The sequence below is a fragment of the Pecten maximus genome, chromosome 1 (genome assembly GCF_902652985.1).
Source record: "Pecten maximus chromosome 1, xPecMax1.1, whole genome shotgun sequence".
NCBI lineage: Eukaryota > Metazoa > Mollusca > Bivalvia > Pectinida > Pectinidae > Pecten > Pecten maximus.
The window spans coordinates 17,260,265-17,280,603 of NC_047015.1; the positions used below are offsets into that span (position 1 = coordinate 17,260,265).

The 20,339-nt window shown below is 34.4% G+C and overlaps 1 protein-coding gene across 1 annotated transcript; it reads left to right on the forward strand.

Annotated features, from left to right (window-relative positions):
* Positions 1–3,418: 3,418 nt before the first annotated feature.
* On the forward strand, positions 3,419–19,589 carry LOC117326535 (ATP-dependent RNA helicase dbp2-like). The gene is made up of 13 exons (XM_033883294.1): positions 3,419–3,503; positions 5,524–5,914; positions 7,136–7,232; positions 7,484–7,617; positions 8,035–8,112; positions 8,981–9,119; positions 10,151–10,311; positions 10,667–10,839; positions 11,464–11,580; positions 12,014–12,075; positions 12,663–12,722; positions 15,168–15,383; positions 16,405–19,589. Exons 1-13 carry the CDS (start codon positions 3,442–3,444, stop codon positions 16,488–16,490), a joined length of 1,776 nt encoding a protein of 591 aa, XP_033739185.1. The 5' UTR covers positions 3,419–3,441; the 3' UTR covers positions 16,491–19,589.
* The last annotated feature ends 750 nt before the right edge of the window (positions 19,590–20,339 follow it).

The following is a 20,339-nucleotide window of genomic DNA, read 5'->3' on the forward strand; positions in this document are numbered from 1 at the left end:
AGCTACAGCACAAGAGATGTAGATATCATAACCACAAAACAAGAGATGTAGATATCATAGCTACAACACAAGAGATGTAGATATCATAGCTACAACACAAGAGATGTAGATATCATAGCCACAACACAAGAGATGTAGATATCATAGCTACAACACAAGAGATGTAGATATCATAACTACAACACAAGAGATGTAGATATCATAGCTACAACACAAGAGATGTAGATATCATAGCTACAACACAAGAGATGTAGATATCATAGCTACAAAACAAGAAATGTAGATATCATAGCTACAACACAAGAGATGTAGATATCATAGCTACAACACAAGAGATGTAGATATCATAGCTACAACACAAGAGATGTAGATATCATAGCTACAACACAAGAGATGTAGATATCATAGCTACAAAACAAGAAATGTAGATATCATAGCTACAACACAACAGATGTAGATATCATAGCCACAAAACAACAAATGTAGATATCATAGCTACAACACAAGAAATGTAGATATCATAGCTACAACACAAGAAATGTAGATACCATAGCCACAGCACAAGAAATGTAGATATCATAGCTACAATACAAGAGATGTAGATATCATAGCTACAACACAAGAGATGTAGATATCATAGCTACAACACAAGAGATGTAGATATCATAGCTACAACACAAGAGATGTAGATATCATAGCTACAACACAAGAAATGTAGATATCATAGGCACACATAGTTCATGGAACTTTTGCTTTTCAATATGTATCCACCCGATACAATAATATTTTGGCATGGGACGGGCGTGTATATTGTTCCGCCCTGTGGTGCTCTTGTTTAGCATGGGACCAATCTAATTAAAATCATATACTTATGTACATTTGATTTGGATTAGATTGAGCATGGGGCGAGCATATACTGTTCCTCCGTGTGGTACTCTTGTTTGGCATGGAATGGGCAAATATTGCTTCATCCACTGGTACACTTGTTTAGCATTGGACGAGCATGTACTGTTCCGCCCTGTAGTACTCTTGTTTGGCATGGGATGGAGGCATCGTTACGCACAGCAGTACTCTTTAATGGAATATGCGCATATTGTTCCTCCCTATAGTACTCTTGTTTAGTATGGGACGGGCGTATATTGTTTCGCCCAACAGTACTCATGTATGGCATAGGATGGGCGTATGTTGTTCCGTCCTGTGGTACTCTTGTTTGGCATGGGACGTACTCCCGTGCACTAGAGGGCCGTGCCCTCACCAGAGGATATCCATGGGAGGATCGATACCCTTTGGGACACGCCAGTAATTAATTATATAAGGGATTATGCCATCTCCATCTCTGCGTTTCTGAACAGAGTACACGTGTGCCACAAACTACGTGCCGAGACCGGTAGATTGGTATTTGGTTGTGGACAATGTCTTACTTTGGCGGACATTTACTATTAATCTTTCGATAAATTTGTGATCTTTCGTACCAGCAAGTCGATCCACGATAGAGCTTGGGCACTAACTCCCTTTCTGTTACAGATAAAACATTTTAATATTTTTCATCATTGATATCTTGTATCTGGTCTTTGTAGAATAGGGGGAAGGCTATGTACCTGAATTGGAGCAAAAGGAAGTGAAGGTAGAGATGACAAAGTTAGAAATAAAGGAAGAACAAGTGACAAAAGTACTGAAAAATATTAAGATAGACAAGTCCCCTGGTATCGACAATCTACATCCGAGAGTAATGAAAGAAATAGCAACATCAATAGCATCACCACTTACAACAATCTTCAACCAATCTCTAAACACTGGACACTTACCTGATGATTGGAAAAGGGCTCAAATCAGTGCAATATACAAAAAATGTGACAAAGGTGAGGCAGAAAACTACAGACCGGTGAGTCTGACATCTATTATATGCAAATCTATGGAAACAATAGTAAGAGATCACATAATGTCATATATGAGCACCAACATGTTTTCAACGCAACAATTCGGGTTTTTACCCGGAAGATCTATATCTCTGCAAATGCTTGAAGTACTGGACAAATGGACAGAGGCGATAGATAGAGGATTATTTATAAATTGTATCTACCTCGACTACAAGAAGGCGTTTGATACAGTCCCTCACAATAGGCTCCTGGATAAGTTAAAGGCATACAAGTTTTCCAAGCAGATAGCGGATTGGATAAGTGGCTTCCTCAAATCAAGGAAACAACGGGTAACTATCATGTGTTGTCTGGAATTCCGCAAGGATCGGTTCTGGGCCCGATAATGTTCGTGATCTTCGTGAATGACCTACCTGATATTGTAAAATCATCAGTATTTTTATTTGCCGACGATACTAAAATCTTTTAGGTTATTGACACAGATGAAGATAAAATCACGTTGCAACAGGACTTGAAGAACTTGGAGAAATGGAGTAGTGAATGGCTGCTAGAGGTACACCCCCAGAAATGTAAATACATGCATGTAGGCAAACCTTCAGAACAGGAACCTTCATACTCTTTAAACAACACAGAACTATCAAAAACAGCTAGTGAAAAGGATATTGGTATAACAGTGGACTCACATTCGATGACCATATAAATGAGAAAGTGAACAAGGCCAATTTTATGTTCGCCATAATTAGAAGAACTTTCAACTTTATGGACAGAAAATCATTTATACCTATACAATGTATATAAATCATTAGTTAGAGATCATCTAGACTTTGCCAGTTCAGTGTGGTCACCAGTGAAAATAAAGGACATCGAGAGAATTGAGGGAGTGCAACTAAACAAGTACCAGGATTGAAGAACCTAACTTATGAGGAGCGATTAAAGGAACTCCACTTGCCAACCTTCTCATTCCGCAGGATTAGAGATGATATGATTGAAACTTACAAGATACTGAGTGGCATATATGATCAAGACACCAATAATATCCTTACGCCTTGGGACAGCTTTGCTGAGAGGAGTAGTTCTAGGACAAACTCAAAAAATATATATCCACAAAGAGCCAAAACAAGTCACAGAAGGAACTTCTTCTCTCACAGAGTATGGAAAGTGTGGAATAACCTGCCCGAAGAAGTAACGAGTTCTCCAAACACCAACACATTTAAGAATAGGTTAGACAGACTATAGTCTACTATGGAAAGACCAAGATTTATACTATACTACAGGGCTACAATTACAAACATTAGGATAAGAAGTGACAGCAATAATATTATAACTACCATTGAGTCCGGTGAAGAGGAATCATAATTCCTGTACTGGAAAACAACTATAAGTAACTATAAGTAAGTATATCTTTCATATAAAAACTATTAAGATGACAAGAGGTTGCCAAAGTACCGTAGGAATCACACTATATCAGGCATGTATAACCGATAAAGTATTGTCGGTAGAGATATGTCCACTACGCATGTCATTTATTACCGGATATGGTTAGTACGGTTTAACCAAGGACACCGAAATGGCAGCACGTGTGATCAATGCCCTTATGAGAGTAAGATCGCCGTTTAAGCCGCTGAGAAGGTATTTAGAATATTTATCATTATAAATAAATCCTACTTTAACACAGTACCATCGTGTAATGTCCAAAACGGGCGCAATAATATATGCTACTGTACTGTTGCATAAGCTTTACACAGTTGACGACAGTAACGGGCCTTGGGCATCGACTGTCAGCTGAGTGTATGACAGTAGAATGAAAAACAGCGGTAAAATGAATTAATCATATGTAAATAATGAATGAAGAAACATCCGATTTCTTTTATTCAACATACTGGGCTAAAACAGATAACGGGGAATAACGTTATATCGTGCGTCTTTCTATTTTCTATCGGACCCCTGCAGTCGGAATCGAGGAGAGTAGTGCCACAGGCGTTTGAAGTTCTGGCTGTAAACTGAGATATAATACCATATAAAAATAAGGGTATTTACTATAAAAAAGACACCCTTGTTTTTTATATGGTATTATATCTCAGTTTACAGTCAGAACTTCAAACGCCTGTGGTAGTGCCCGGCCGGGTTCAAATATTAAATATGTATAAATGATTATAACACACCCTCTACTATATATAATTACTAGTATTACCCGGGCACCTGTGTCGAGAAGCTCTCAGTTTTTAAGTTAAATGCAGTCCTCACTTGTGTTTAATATAATGGCACATGTACGTATGCGTGCTGTGATAAAGTAACGTTGCTGTCTTAACACTACTCCAGTAATATTAGAGGTTAACACGACAGGAAACTTTTAACAGGCTGTCGTGTAGCCTCTAATTACCACCGCATGTAGGACTTGTTGCTGTGACACACCTAATTAAAGTTGTTATAAAAGTTATCAAAACTTGCATTTCACACCATGTGATTTAATTTACACCTAATTCTATATCAAGCTATTAGATAAAAACACACAGTTACAAAACTTGTGTCGATATCTGTATCCAAAACCAGTGATTATTATCCTTTCTTGTCGTTTTAGCGTAGGTCCCACTTATATATATCGTCATTCTTGTTTATTGTGACCTCTCTGGGTTATTTCCAGTTTATCCAAATTGGGAGTTGAAAATGTCATATTTCATTTGCATTCCATATTCTTTACTAACCGAAAACGCAATGTCATTTAAGTGACCCAGAATTTGAATGCAAAATGTTGTAAATGAATTTGTGTGGATTTAATTATATTTAAGAGGTGTCCAAGTGTGTGCATAAATGAATTGATACTTCAAATTCATCAACAAGTTAAGTAAGTGTGCACATAGTTGTTAACATAAATTATCGTTTTAGATGGTTTATGACACATTTTTTTAGCGCCCCTGAATCGGGACACTGGCAGCTACAAGAAACCCACGCTGATCCAATATGAGGTCATAATATCCACCAATATAATCAGGTGGAATAATTAAGACCTCATGATCATATACGTATAGGAGTACATGTATCTTAACACAAGCTAGTTACCTTGCTGTTTATCACATGGTCCGGTTTACTATCATTATGGAAGTCACTTTATATCACCAGGGTTCACTGGACATGTCAGGAAAGAGTGATGATATATAGTAGTCAAATACTTCTCCAATAGAATTACTGGCTTATTTAGTGTCCTTTCTAAAAGTCTGGAGCACTATATATAAGGAAAACTGGCACTACTAACATAGCAAGTACTGGCGCCATTAAAAATGGAGGATGTCTTACACACACATGCAAATATTTATTTTGTTGTGGTTTTCAAACCTGATTATAGATATAGCTTTTACTTATAATATACAGCTTATTTGAACAGTTTTCGTTTTTAGCTGATTTTAGAGTGTCTGAAATTTAAATCACCTTTTTCAGGATAAAAACCAAAGAAATAGAAATTAATCAAAAATTGAAAACTACCTAATGTCTCACTCTGACAAAGTTTATAGATTGTCCTGTCTTGCAGTGTTTTTTTTTTTTTTTTTTTTTAAATGACAATAACTTCTCTCAAGTAATGAACAAGAGCTATATATATATATATATATAAATGATATTTCATTGTATAATGATTTAACATTTGTTTATGTTGTAGTTTCCACAGTAGTACCTGTTTGTTGAGTAGTGAAGCTGATGTAAAAAGGGTTGAAGATGAAGACGATATAAGATTGGAGGATGTTACGCATGATACAACAAAAAGACAACACTACAAAGCAGATATCATAAATGATGAACCATTAACTAGATCTATAAACTGGAATGAGGATCGTAAACCCAGAGCTGGATTCAATAGATGGACTGATGATAAAGAGGTGTACAGTCAATACACTAAACATAAATTTGTGGGTCAAAACCCAGGTTTCAAACCAAAAGTTAGTGATGATTTTGGCTTTGACAGTAGTGTACCTGTTGATACTCCAGCCTATGATCCAAATCTCAAAAAAGATGTGTACGATGAAGATGCAAAGACTGCTGATCGAACAGAAGTAAGTTCTAACGATTAGTGTCGATTTCATATACATGTCAAACTGCTCTACTAGTAAACATAACTAGTGATGTTCTCAAGTCGAAGACAAAGTCAATTGATTGTGATGAAAAACTTAAAAGTAATAATTATAATAAGCTTGATTGCAGTTGGCACAATCTGGTAATTTTACTTATATCACCTATTTATTAGGAGCTAGGAGGATTGTAATAAAGTTGTTTATTTATTTGAAGTTTTGATATGATAGCAAACACCCTTCAAATGCAAGGACCAAATTCATGGTACCTGTATATGTATTAATCAGAAATAACTATTTCCATTATGTAACCTATTTAAACATATCTAAGGCATTGTATTTTATAATATGTAATATTATATATCCACATTAAATAAATTTCATAGAATAAAAAAAAATTGATTATTCTGTTTATAATTGATAATCATTTACTGAACATCTATCCTCAGTAAATAAAATTTATTATTAATTTTATTATCAATTATGATCTCCCTTCTGATTCACAACACTTTGATTGCACTTGCTTTGGAAAGCCCTCTACTAGCTTCATTTCTTGAAGGATTTTAGTCAGACTTTTAGACTCTTATAAAGGACCAAAATATATTGAATGAGTTCAAGTTTGAGGGTTGTTGGGTCAAGGTCAATGTCAATATTCTAAGAAAATCTCACTTTCATTTTATGTAATTCCTCAGTCAAAATTCTACCATTGCAATTTCTTATATCATTACATTAAAATCAGTTACAAGTTAATCATATACTTTTTTTTTCAAATTAACACCAAATTAAAGGGTACAATCTTTCTAAATCTACCGATAGATAGCCTGTATTGTCTTAGCAATATTCAATGTGCTTGTTGATCATTTTTCCCTTTCAAACATAATATCGCAAAACTTAAAAGCAAGGTATGTAGCTTTGATCAGCTGACTTTGACTTTAAGCTATTTCTGAAGAAAAAGCATCCATTTCTAGGAATATGAAGGGCCAAAGAAAATGTCAGATAGACATGTGATGGTACCAATATTGAGTGTCACTATCTTTGAAATAATAGTATACTCATGTATTGAGCTTTGTAGATCCATCACTTGACGTTTGTTTTTGGCCCAATATAACTGTTATTAAATAAGTAAATATGTTGTTGTTGTCATATGCTTTTGTTTTATCATGGGATGTGAGCCTGGGGTCACTTTGTTTATATCTGTATTTACAGGAAGATATACAGAATTTTTATACAGAAAACAAGATCACAGTGATTGGTTCGAATGACCTCAAGCCTATTTTGTCTTTTGATGAATTAACAAACATGGGTAAGTTAATGTTTCCGGTACTAGGTCTTGTAGTCTGACGATCAAGGCCTTAAGCATTAGGCTATACACATATTATATTTGCAGTTTTAATGCAAACAAAACAGATAATAACCGGAAAAGAATGTAATTTGGTAATTTTGAAGGGATATTGCTAAATAAGTATATTTATATTCTTATTGGCTGATAATGACTACATTCCTATTGAACTTCATACTGTTTTGTGATAATATGCTCGTGTTTATTATTTGCAGATAAATTTCAAAGACGAAGCAAAGAAAGCGGATGGACAGAACCTTTTCCTATCCAGTCAGTGACTTGGCCTATTGCCATGTCGGGCAAAGACATGGTAGGAATAGCCCAGACAGGCTCTGGAAAGACCCTAGGAGTAGGTATTTGTTAATACAAAAGTTCTATATATATAACAAAATGCTTTGTTGATTCTTACACAGAATTACAAGGGAAAATTAAATTGCATCTTAAGCTTTGATAAATCTCTGAATTCACCATTGAAATCCAAGGGACGTTAGGAAGCTCTCTATATTTTCTCTGCAACTTTGGAATATAAGGCAAAATAGAGCTAATATAATGGTAAAATTGATGTTGAGAAAGAGTGGCTTACATTATTACAGGGATAATGTACTCTTCATATCGCATGTTATTTTTAAGAGTTTGCAAATCGAGAATATTGGTGACATGATATTGTTGACCCTGATTTCCGTCACCTTTTGTCATGTGACAGTCATATTTGCATATATGCTTTTGATGATCTTGTAGATTATGTTTAGAACATTTTTATTTGCAGTTTGTTTTGCCTGCCATTTTACATATAATGAAGAAGAGAAGTAAGCTGGCTTCACGGTCCTATAACATTGAACCAACTGTAAGTATTCACTTTAAATGAAACAATATATACATATTTTACAGCTTCTTTTCTGACAAAGACTGATACATTTTAGACTTACAAAGATCTACCAGTGGGGTTAAGTTGAAACTCACCAGGAATGGTCCCAGATAGTCCAGAAAAAAATGTTATTTTAGGGTGGATCAGAAACCAGAGATGACGGCAATGGGTACTACCTTGAACAAATCTGTTTTAAACTTGATCTGAAGTGTTAAATCCTGAATTAAAACTTTAGTCTGTCTGCAGAATTTTACAGAAACTTTGATTCCTATTAATACCAGATCATACAATACATTGCTGAATTTAAGTATTGTTTAACATGATATGATTGTTCCCACAACAGAATATTACTACTGTAGTAAACTTGTACTTGACTCCATTATTTCAGAAAACTTTTCTATCCTGTCAGTCTTTTCTGTGTGTTTTGTATACCCGATACCTACTCCGAGGCATGTACAAATGATGATATTGAAATTTTGTCGCAAAGTGTCAGTAGATTATACCTATTGTACCTTGGCCTTACCTGTTGATTACATTGTTCTTTATGCCTGTACTTTACCTGTTGATTACATTGTTCTTTATACCTTGGCCTTACCTGTTGATTACATTGTTCTTTATGCCTGTGCCTTACCTGTTGATTACATTGCTCTTTATACCTGTGCCTTACCTGTTGATTACATTGTTCTTTATACCTGTGCCTTACCTGTTGATTACATTGTTCTTTATGCCTGTGCCTTACCTGTTGATTACATTGTTCTTTATACCTGTGCCTTACATGTTGATTGCATTGTTCTTTATACCTATGCCTTACCTGTTGATTGCATTGTTCTTTATACCTGTGTTTTAGGTTCTTGTGATGACACCAACTAGAGAGCTAACACAACAAGTTAAGAAAGTTGTGAGTGAAGTTGGGAGGGACTATGGTATCCACTGTGGCTGTGCTTTTGGAGGAAGTGGTATGAAAAATCAACTTTCAGAATTAAGAGGTACTTGTTTACTTATTATTGTGGTACATCATGATCATCTATCTATATTTAATGGCTTTCACTTGGTCATTAATAAAAGGTTACTCCTAGGCTCATCCCTCTGCCACAGATTTCATTAAAAATGTTAGGAATTTTGTCATGTGCTCAAAGTGATAGGATGCTGATATTTGGTGTGAATGTTCTGTTTGGGTTATACATCATGATCAGTGATTTGTCAGTCGATATGGGATGTTAAATACATTTCTTTTTGAATTTTAATAGATATTTTGCACTAACATTTTGGGCCACACCCACTAGGATTTTGGTAAACCATACATTCATTCATTGTGATTGAATGTCGGAGATATTTTGCACAAAATTTAAAGCTTGTTTGGGGTTAAACATCAGCAGTGTGCTGTCATATTAGAAATCATCTTTTCAAATTTTGACATGTTTTTGACTTTACATTAAATCATTCAAAGGTTCTGGTTGAGGAGTTTTACAGAATATGTCATGCATTCATCGGTAGAGATAGGATGCTGGTATATTTAGTATGCTAGTTCTTTTAGGGATAAACATCAATACTGTGAATCCAATATTAAAGAATGTTTAAAATGATTCTTTGTTTAATTCAGACATTTTTAGATTTGGACAATTTTAGGTTTATCTCCACTGTCAATGCTGGAGCTGGGGCATAAATGTTCCTCGTTTAAATTAATATTTTTATATATTTTTTTTTTTTCAAAATTCATGAATTTGAAGGAAACTACTATATAAGGTAGCTGCCAATGATTGAAAAAGAAATTGGATGAGAAAGTAAGGACTGATATATTGTGCTGGCAAAACAAAACAAAGCTTGAACAACATGCAACTTGCATGTCAGTGTTATTGCCCAGGGGTGAAGTTATCGTGTTCATTAAGTTAAATGTAAGCTGGTAAATTCTGAAACCAAATTAGCTTAGACAGGTCATTTTGTGATACACAAGAGCTTCAGCATTCCTGGGTGGCCTTGTACCATGTTTTTCTATCACATCTTGTTAAATGTTTTTCAGGTGCAGATATTTGTATTGCAACACCGGGTAGATTGAATGATTACCTGTCCAGAGGAGTAGTCAGCCTTAAAAAGTGTTCTTATGTGGTGCTTGATGAAGCTGACAGAATGCTGGATATGGGATTTGAGGTTCAGATCAGACAAATTCTCAGATATGTAAAGGTATGTTATGTAGGGTCTGATTGGAATTTGTGAAAGTAAATTGTTCTCAACTTTCCAAAGCAGTTTTTTCCTGATTTTAATATTAGGTCAAAACAGACCAAGGTATGCCATACCTCTATTAAATACAATGTACTTGTTGGTAAATTGTTGGAAACCTTATCTGCCTAAAACCTGTTGAAGTAGAAAACGACAGTAACAATGAAATTTTACATTAGATGTACCTATTTTAAGTTTATTATAGTTTAAATACAATTCAATAAAACTTTTAAAATGGAATATTTAAAAACAAAAATACAACATGACTCATGAGTTCTACTACCTATAAATAATACTGACTTTTTTTCTGTTTGGATAGCCTAACCGACAAATGCTCATGTGGAGTGCCACATGGCCGAGAGAAATACAACATTTAGCTGCAGCTTACCTTAGCAAACCAGTACAGATTCGCATTGGAAGTATGGATCTGATGACCAACCCAAACATATCAGAATCATTTATATTGGCTACAGAAAAGGACAAATTCTCAAAGTAAATAGCTTGAATTTATCATTGTGCCATGTTTTAGCTAACCTGAGTCAGATTTGAAAGCAATCAGCAAATTAAAAGCTTGTGGGGAATACACAAATGACCATGTTTGATCAGAACGTAATTCAACAAAGCTTTGAGTTTCAGTACATTTACACGTATAATCATTAAAAGTAATGGACTTGTTTTACAACTATCTAATCCAATCTTGTAGGAGGAGTGCCATAGTCATTTGTTGTATAAACTGGTCAGTGTTACTATAAATAGAACATTAGATATCCTCACTGTACTTATTTATTGTCATATACATTTGATGTCATACACTTGTTCACAAGTATACCATTTTATAGAAGGAGTGGTTATCACAGCATTCTCGGGTAAAATGGGGTCATTGTCACTATAAATGATTCAATGTCGTTCAATCAATATCCTTCAAACAATTTTATTTTTCCTCAAATTCTCACATATTGAAGTACATACAGAAGATTTAGGCGACATATTATTTTCAAACACTAAATAATGCATCCCACATACTTAATCATATTTCTGATCGTGTGTGAATTGCCTTGTAATATTTTAAACTATGACTATCACAAAGAATGTAAGAATTGTGAGAACTTGTTTCAGACTCTGTACTTTGCTGGGGGATATTGCTACCAGTTATCCAGATGAATGTAAAACACTTGTGTTCACACAACGAAAAAAGACAGCAGATGAACTCTCTGAGAGCCTAATGAGGCAAGGGTATGTTAATTTTCTTTGATATGTCTGTGTTCTTTATAATCATTTACTGTTTCAGGCATGTTATTTTCCAGATTTTGTTTTGGATTCTTATCTAACATGCTTTCTTTATCATGATAAATATAACAGTAATGAGACATTATCAAAATAATAAAGGCTTCACTTTTCCTGTCACGTCATGTGTTAGTGTCTATTATTCATTAACATGTAAAATTGTCATTTGTTTGGAAATTAAGAAAAAAAATTGATTAAGAAATTCTTATTGGAAAAATTATGTTCATGTGTTGAGGGTGAAGGGGTGTAGTTGATATTGATCTATATGCTGTACCAAGTTACTAATCATTAGTAATAATAATGAAATCATGGGAAAAAGGCAATTTAAAAACCAATGCTTTCCTCTCATATCAATACATCCTGTTCATCTCTTCTTTTTCAGAATTCCTTCATTTGCTTTGCATGGGGATAAAAATCAGGCACAACGGGATCAAATTATGGATTGTAAGTTAACATTTACATGTTCTAGGCCTGTCTGATATAGATGTAATTACCACCAGGGGGTTATCTTTCATACCATTGTAAAGCAGTGTAGCCGTTCAATGATTTACCCTATAATACTGAAATGACTTTTAATTATTAATAAAACTCCATTGTTGCAATTGTAAGTAGTTCATAGAATTCCATTGTTGCAATAACCTTTTGTCCAGCATGTGATTTGTTTATTTGAGCAATATGGTATGTGATATGCAGGTTATTTTTCACAAAAGTAAGGATATTCAAGGTAAGCGGGGTCAAATATGTAAATTGGCTCAAACTGAAACTTGATCTTTATATTCAATGCCACTGTGCTTTCCCAGGATAGTTATTCATAGATTTATGAGATTAATTCAAACTTAGAAGTAAGATTATTGATGGGAAGACATTATACACTTGAAAAAATTGGGGTTAGGGGGTTGGAAATGGTATATGATATATGTATTTTAATGAAAATTTATTTTTATGGTTGCCATACAGCAGTGCAGAGCTAAAATTTCTCAAATAAATGGTAAATGGTCTTACAAAAAATAACATGTTTGTTTTGCCTACAGTATTCAGACGAAGGAAGAAAATACTGCTGATTGCTACCGATATTGCATCTAGAGGAATAGGTGAGTGACCTTTGACATGATGCCAGTGGTTTGGACATTTTGTAATCTGAGTTGAAAGCTACAGTATGCTATTAATATAATATTTTATATTTTTAACATTTAAAACTTAACTTTATAATATGAATGTAATGATCAAAATTGTGTTCAAGTGATGATTAAGAGATCAAAATTTCTTAAGATTTGATACTGTTTTTAGCTCGTCTCTTCGAAGAAGAGTGAGAGCTTATGTCGTCACTCCGGCGTCGGCGTCGGCGTTGGTTTTCCAAATGTTAACTTTTTGGTGCAAGTGTTGAAAGGCATAGTAATTTATGGTAATATGGTCCCTGTGGGGATCAAACTATCCCCTGCCGGAGTTAAACTAAAAGATTTTTTGGAAAAAAAACAGATTTTTGAAAATTTTTGGACTTAGAAAATTTTTGCGTTAAGTTTTTGGTGCAAGTGTTGAAAGATATTAATACACCACTTCATAATTGTACTAGGGTGCTGATAACTGGCAATAGAGTCCCTCTGGGGTTAGACTATCCCCTGCCAGAGTTAAACTAAAAGATTTTTTGGGGAAAAAACCAGAATTTTCAAATTTTTGGACTTAGAATATTTCTGCGTTAAGTTTTTGGTGCAAGTGTTGAAAGGTATTAATACACCACTTCATAATTGTACTAGGGTGCTGATAATTGGCAATAGAGTCCCTCTGGGGTTAGACTATCCCCTGCCAGAGTTAAACTAAAAGATTTTTTTTGGAAAAAACCAGAATTTTCAAATTTTTGGACTTAGAATATTTCTGCGTTAAGTTTTTGGTGCAAGTGTTGAAAGGTAATAATACACCACTTCATAATTGTACTAGGATGCTGATAATTGGCAATAGAGTCCCTCTGGGGTTAGACTATCCCCTGCCAGAGTTAAACTAAAAGATTTTTTTGGGAAAAAACCAGAATTTTCAAATTTTTGGACTTAGAATATTTCTGCGTTAAATTTTTGCGTTAAGTTTTTGGTGCGAGTGTTGAAAGGTATTAATACATCACTTTATAATTGTACTAGGGTGCTGATAATTGGCAATAAAGTCCCTCTGGGGTTAGACTATCCCCTGCCAGAGTTAAACTTAAAGATTTTTTTGGGAAAAAACCAGAATTTTTCAAATTTTTGGACTTTGAATATTTGTGCGTTAAGTTTTTGGTGCGAGTGTTGAAAGGTTTTAATACATCACTATATAATTTTACAAGGGTGCTTATATTTGGCAATAGAGTCCCTATGGAGTAAGACAATCCCTTCCTGGAGTAAAAATTGGATTTTTTCTTTTTAAATCTGTGTTTTTTTGTTTTTGTTTTTAAATCTTTGGACTTTGTGTTAACTTTATATTGTGAGTGTTGAAAGGCATAGTTATACATGGTATTAGGTTCCCTTTGGGGGTTGAACTATCCCTTTCCTGAGTTAAACTGAAATATTTTTTTGAGGAAAAAACTTTTTTTTTTTAAATTTTCGTGCAAATGTTGAAAGCTTTTTAACACATTACTTTATGATTGTACTAGGGTGCTGATATTTGGTAAAAGAGTCCCTATGGAGTTACACTATCCTTTCTTGGGGTGAAACTGAATATAAAACAATATGAAAACGTCACAATAGACAATTTATACCGGTCACATTTTTCAAGGGAGACAACTCTCATTAGGATATGTTGTCAAAAATTGAAGAAATATGTCCAAAAGCAATTACATTTGTGTTTAATATCTTCATTTAATCTACAACAGCATAGCTTGTCTCCCAAATGCATGAATTCACAAAACATAATCTGATCAAGTAAACAATATAAATATTATTAATGCAATTTGCGAAACCATTCCAATTAATATATTTTAATTATTTATTGACAAACATTTGCGAGATGAGCTATGCTGTTCTCCAACAGCTCTTGTTAGTTCACCTCTCAAAGAGAGGGGAGCTTATTTTGTCATCCCGGCGTAGGCATCTGCATTTATAGTGGTTGTTTTCTCAATGTTAAGTTTTTGGTACAAGTGTTGTCGGAATGAATAATTTTTAAGAAAGAAATCTTTTTTTTTTTTTTTGTAAAGATCTTGGACTTGAACTTTTTTGTCTAATCCAATGTTGAGTTTTTTGGTGCAAGTGTTGAAAGGCATCAGTAAACTTACATAATTTACTAGGTTTCTAATATTTTGTTTCAGGGTTGCTGTGGGGTTAACTATTATTTGCTGTAGTCAAATATTCATGATAATAATAATTTGATTTCAATGCTTTCTACAATGCAAAACCTTATCCAAACTTTCAATGTTTTTGTTTTTGTTGAAATATCGGTATACATGTATTGCAATATAGATTCCAGTTGGTGAACTCGCTCCCTAATTCTAGTGTTAGGTATAGTTTTATACAATGTGAGGTGATTTTTTAAACAATATGGCATAAAGGGGCAGTATACATTGTAATTTTATGTTGCAGATGTTGCAGATATTTCAAATGTCGTCAATTATGACATGCCTTCTGACGCAGAATCCTACGTTCACCGAATAGGGAGGACTGCAAGAGGGGGCAGGAAAGGAAAAGCTTTCTCTTTAGTAACAACAGAAGATTTTAGCGTTCTGAAAGCACTGGTAGCTATGTTCAAGCAACACAAAAAGAAAGTTCCACCTCAGCTGTATGAATTGATAAAAGCAGGTAAATGGAAATTGAATTGTCTCGCATACAATTTGAAGACAATTAAAATGTGAAGACTCAAAAAATATAGCAAGGTGAACATTTTCTGACCTAAGATCAAGGGAAGTAACTCTTACTGAAAATGATTACCATATATTGGGATATTAAGTTTTTATGCCTCTGCCATAATGGGTAGAACTCCATCTCTCCCCGTTCTGAATCCGTGACAAATCTTGGGAAGCCCAATAACAGATTTGGTTTAGTGTTTACTCATAAAATATAAGCATTATACCATCAGGTTTTTTGACCTGATCACATTGGTCATGGTTAAAGGGTCAAAGGTCACCCTTCTGCATGGGACGTATTGCTGTATAGGCGCAGTGGAATTATTTTGTGTTTTTGTGTTTGTTTTTTTGTATAATTGCTAGAACAATCCTGAGATTACAAAGTGGAAACTATTTGGACAATTTAAAGATTCAGCAATCACTTCATATGAATTAACAAATATTAGCCTACTATATATTTTCTGTTGATTTGAAACTCAGCAGCAGGCATCTTAGGATTTTGCGCAAATATTTTTTTTCTATCATAAAGATACCAAAGGATTTCAACACAAAAATTATAAAATTATTCCATCAAAGTGGCTCACGGTATTGGATGTTTTTACATTCTGTCACATAGAGATCACTCTGTCCAATGAAAACAATTTTTGTCAACATCTTAGGGGAATAAATAGCTACATGTATTACATGTCCAGTCATTGACCAAACAAATTATCATTTTACTGTGAACAGTTTTCTAAAATTCTGGACAGGTCACAAAATGTGGCTCACGTTTATATATCTATTTAAATTGATACTTTTTCCTTTTTTGTTGTTGCAAGTAAGTGTACTAATTATATCCTAAAATATAATTGACAGCTTACATTGACCATTCAGAGCCAGGTGTACCCAAGTAAAGGACCCTCTGGTTTTGTTTTGTTAGATGGGTACTTTTCTATCCTTGTAGAAGTGTTGAAGTATCTCTTGTTCTTGTCTTGCAGATCGAGGATATAACTTTGGTGGTGGAAAAAGAAGATACCGCTCATTAGCTGGACCAACTAAAGTTAATCCACTGTGGGAAGAATAGGACTTCAGTAGTATGATAAATGTTACGGTGTATGAGTTACATGTGGTATATACACACGGTTACATGTGGTATATACACACAGTGACACTCGGTAAATACACAGTGAAATGTGGTAAATACACACAGTGACACGTGGTGTTCAGAATGTGACATGTGGTAAATTCAGGGTGACACATGGAAAATACACACGGTTACATGTGGTAAACACATGGTGACACTCGGTAAATACACACAGTGACACTCGGTAAATACACATGGTTACATGTGACAAATACACACAGTGACACGTGGTATTCAGAATGTGAAATGTGGTAAATACACACAGTGACACATGGTATTCAGAATGTGACATGTGGTAAATACACACAGTGACACTCGGTAAATACACATGGTTACATGTGACAAATACACACAGTGACACGTGGTATTCAGAATGTGACGTGGTAAATTCAGAGCGACACATGGAAAATACACACGGTTACATGTGGTAAATACACAGTGACACTCGGTAAATACACACAGTGACGCTCGGTAAATACACATGGTTACATGTGGTAAACACACGGTGACACTCGGTAAATACACACAGCGACATGTGGTATTCAGAATGTGCCATGTGGTAAATACTGTTACAAATGGTAAATGTGCCTATGCTGGTCAAACATTTATTTTACCAAGTTATAGTGATCAGGGGAGGATCAAGTGAGCAACATTTCATTCCACAATAATGAACGGTCAGTCATACCACTGCCATATCACATGTTACACAACTTCTCTCGGCCACTTCTTTATTAGTCCCCTACCAGTGAGACAGGGAACTAGATGTTTCCTTCCCGTCGGTTTGTCTGTCCGTCCGTCTGTTGGAGCATCCACTGATTTCCACACTTTTCTCCACCGTGCTTCAAATTATGTTGGTGAAATTTGGTATGGAACTTCAGTACGAGTAGCAACAGATCAAGTTAAAGTTTCAGAAGTTCAAGGTCAATGTTACTATTTTTAGTGGAGACTGGTAGGGGACGTGCATTGCTTTAGCATACCCAGCAAGCTTGTTGTACTGCAGTTTCTGTAGATTCATCAGTTTCTCCTTCAAGATGCATTTAGGATGGATCTAGTACCTTGGTGAAGACTTCAAGGAATGCTTGAATGTAGAGTCCAATGACTTTTTGTTAAGAAATGTGTTTGAATTGTGAAACATAAATGGACACCATATGGCCTTCAGGTTCAGAGAGCTGATATTGGTGATATATGATGTTGTCATTAGTACTTCAGGGAATATTCCACACAAGTTTGAATTTCATATAAAGTTGTTTTTTTTTATAAAAACTGCACAAAGTATTTGTTCTTATAGAAAATGCATACCTTAATTTACCCTGTAAACATATGTTATTTGATTTTTTATTGATCTACCTAGATCGATTGACAAACTTTTGCTTGACCAGGATTTCATCATAAAACAGATAAGCGTTGCATTAGCTATATAGTATATGTACAGTATGTGTAAATTATTTTATAAAATAGACAGGAAATAAGCTTAACAAAGCAAAAAGTATAGGTGAACAGCTTTTACACACGTATACATGTATTGTATGCAATATCTATGATCCAGTATGACTTCAGTTCTACTCTCCATTACAGTATATATGTAGTCAGTGGAATTTCATACTGGCTGTGGGGTATTGCCACCAATTTAACTTGCAAGTCCAAACGGACCACAACAAAGATATTTGTATTCAGACAATAGTCTTGAAGTCTGAATTGTTCTTAACAGATACAGAACTGGCAGAAATTTTGCAATTAGTGTGTAATATCCCTAAAAGTGCACTTTAGATTTTATAAATTTCTAGTAGTTTGGTGGTACATTGATCATTTTCGCCTTTCACAGAGGGGCGTTTCCATGGTACCAGCAAGAAGATTAGTATATAAATTGTTTTGTGATAATTGTGAAAAAGATTCAGAATTTCAGTTTATATATCATGGCAACATAAAATATATATCTCTTACTTTTGCTGACAGAAGGCTGATTTTTGGATTTCAAAATTAATATTTATAATTTGCCAAAAATTGTTTTCATTCGATATACATTCATAGACTGATGTCTAGAATGATAACTATTAAAGGGGAATTAAATCATTTTCCTATGAAGGTGTTATTCATAACAAGTATATAAATGCTGTGTAAAAGTTGATCAGTGATAATCCTATGAGTACAATTTTCCTACCATAAATTCCCAATATCATTGTATCATCATGTTTTTGTCATTGGTAAGAATACAACATGACAACCAATTTCAATTATGACTTAGGTCTTGATCAGGAATATAAGCACACTTCTGTCTTTTTAGGGCAACCATCAGATGGTGGAAGTTTCAATAGCTTCCTACTCCCTCATTCTCAAAACTCTTGTTACTGCCATTTATTGCGAGATTACTGATTGGATTTTCATAAAAAAATGAGGTGGGCTGGACATTATGTTCACAATGGGTCCTTATATTGTGCATTCCACATATTGAGCTTAAAATTTGACGCATGCATTTTTTAAGACTGCTTTTTCATATCTATTGAAGAATGTTCTTTTTTGTATTAATATTCTATTCGATAGTTTCAATGATATTCTTATTTTGAAAAGACAATTGCAAATACAGAAAAATGGATTTAAACGTGTATGCATGTTTCATAGTTGAGAAGGAAAACAATATAAGTTAGGATTAGGGTCATAGGATAGGTGGACAATTAGATCCCTTCAGGGCAGAAAATTCAAAAAGAAAATCAGACCATGCAAGTCTATAAACAGAAATCATTTGAGAAAATAATTTATTACAAGGATGTATGTTCTAGTATATTCGCCATGATATGATGTGTGATTTGGGTTATGTCCTGACAATGTTGATGTATTTATTGTGAACTAATGTTTTAAGTGTTTTGATTAAATACATTAGTTCAGAAAATCTTGTGATTTTGAATATTTTATATACTGTTTTGAAGAACAATTTTAACAATTATGGTTGGATGTAAGGCATCAATGTCTTGGTTATTTGTTATTTGTGTGACTTTGAATGAGTTGAGAACATACTAGGTAATAAAAAATAATAATATGAAAAAACTTTGTGTTTTATTATGATTTGTAGCTAACTTGGTCCAAAGGACCAAGGTCAGCTTATGCCATACCCCGGTGTCCAGCATCGTCTGTCTGGTTGTCAACAATTAACTTATGAACATGATAACTTTAGTAAATGTCAATCAAGTTTGATGAAACTTTTTATGTCACCATATATTGACAAGACCTTGAACAAGTTCAAAAATAGGAATTATTCAACAGTAACTTATAGAGTTAATGCACTTTAAAACAAGCATTCTGTGAGTATTGCTAAACCAATACATGTCCCCTACCAGCGCCCTAAAGTTAAAACTTTAGCCAAATTTGAGTAAAAAAGTTTAGCCAAAATGAAATGTAAGATGGAATTGCACTGTTCATTCATTCCAATCGAGATGCCAGTAGGTTACATGTATATATTGATTCATTAAAACTCACAATTAAAAAGCAGCATCCTAATACCATTATTACGTGAATAGAGAGCCATTACAAAACTTTAACCTCAAGAATAGAGAAACCAGTTAAGTCCATAATATGGAAAACATTTCAAAAAATGAAAAAAAAAAATTTCATTTTTAACTGTACAAAAGTAATGCCACACTTTGTTTTCGTTTAACGTCCTATTAACAGCCATGGTCATTTAAGGACGTGCCAGGTTTTGGAGGTGGAGGAAAGCCGGAGTACCCGGAGAAAAACCACCGGCCTACAGGTCAGTACCTGGCAACTGCCCCACGTAGGTTTCGAACTAGCAACCCAGTG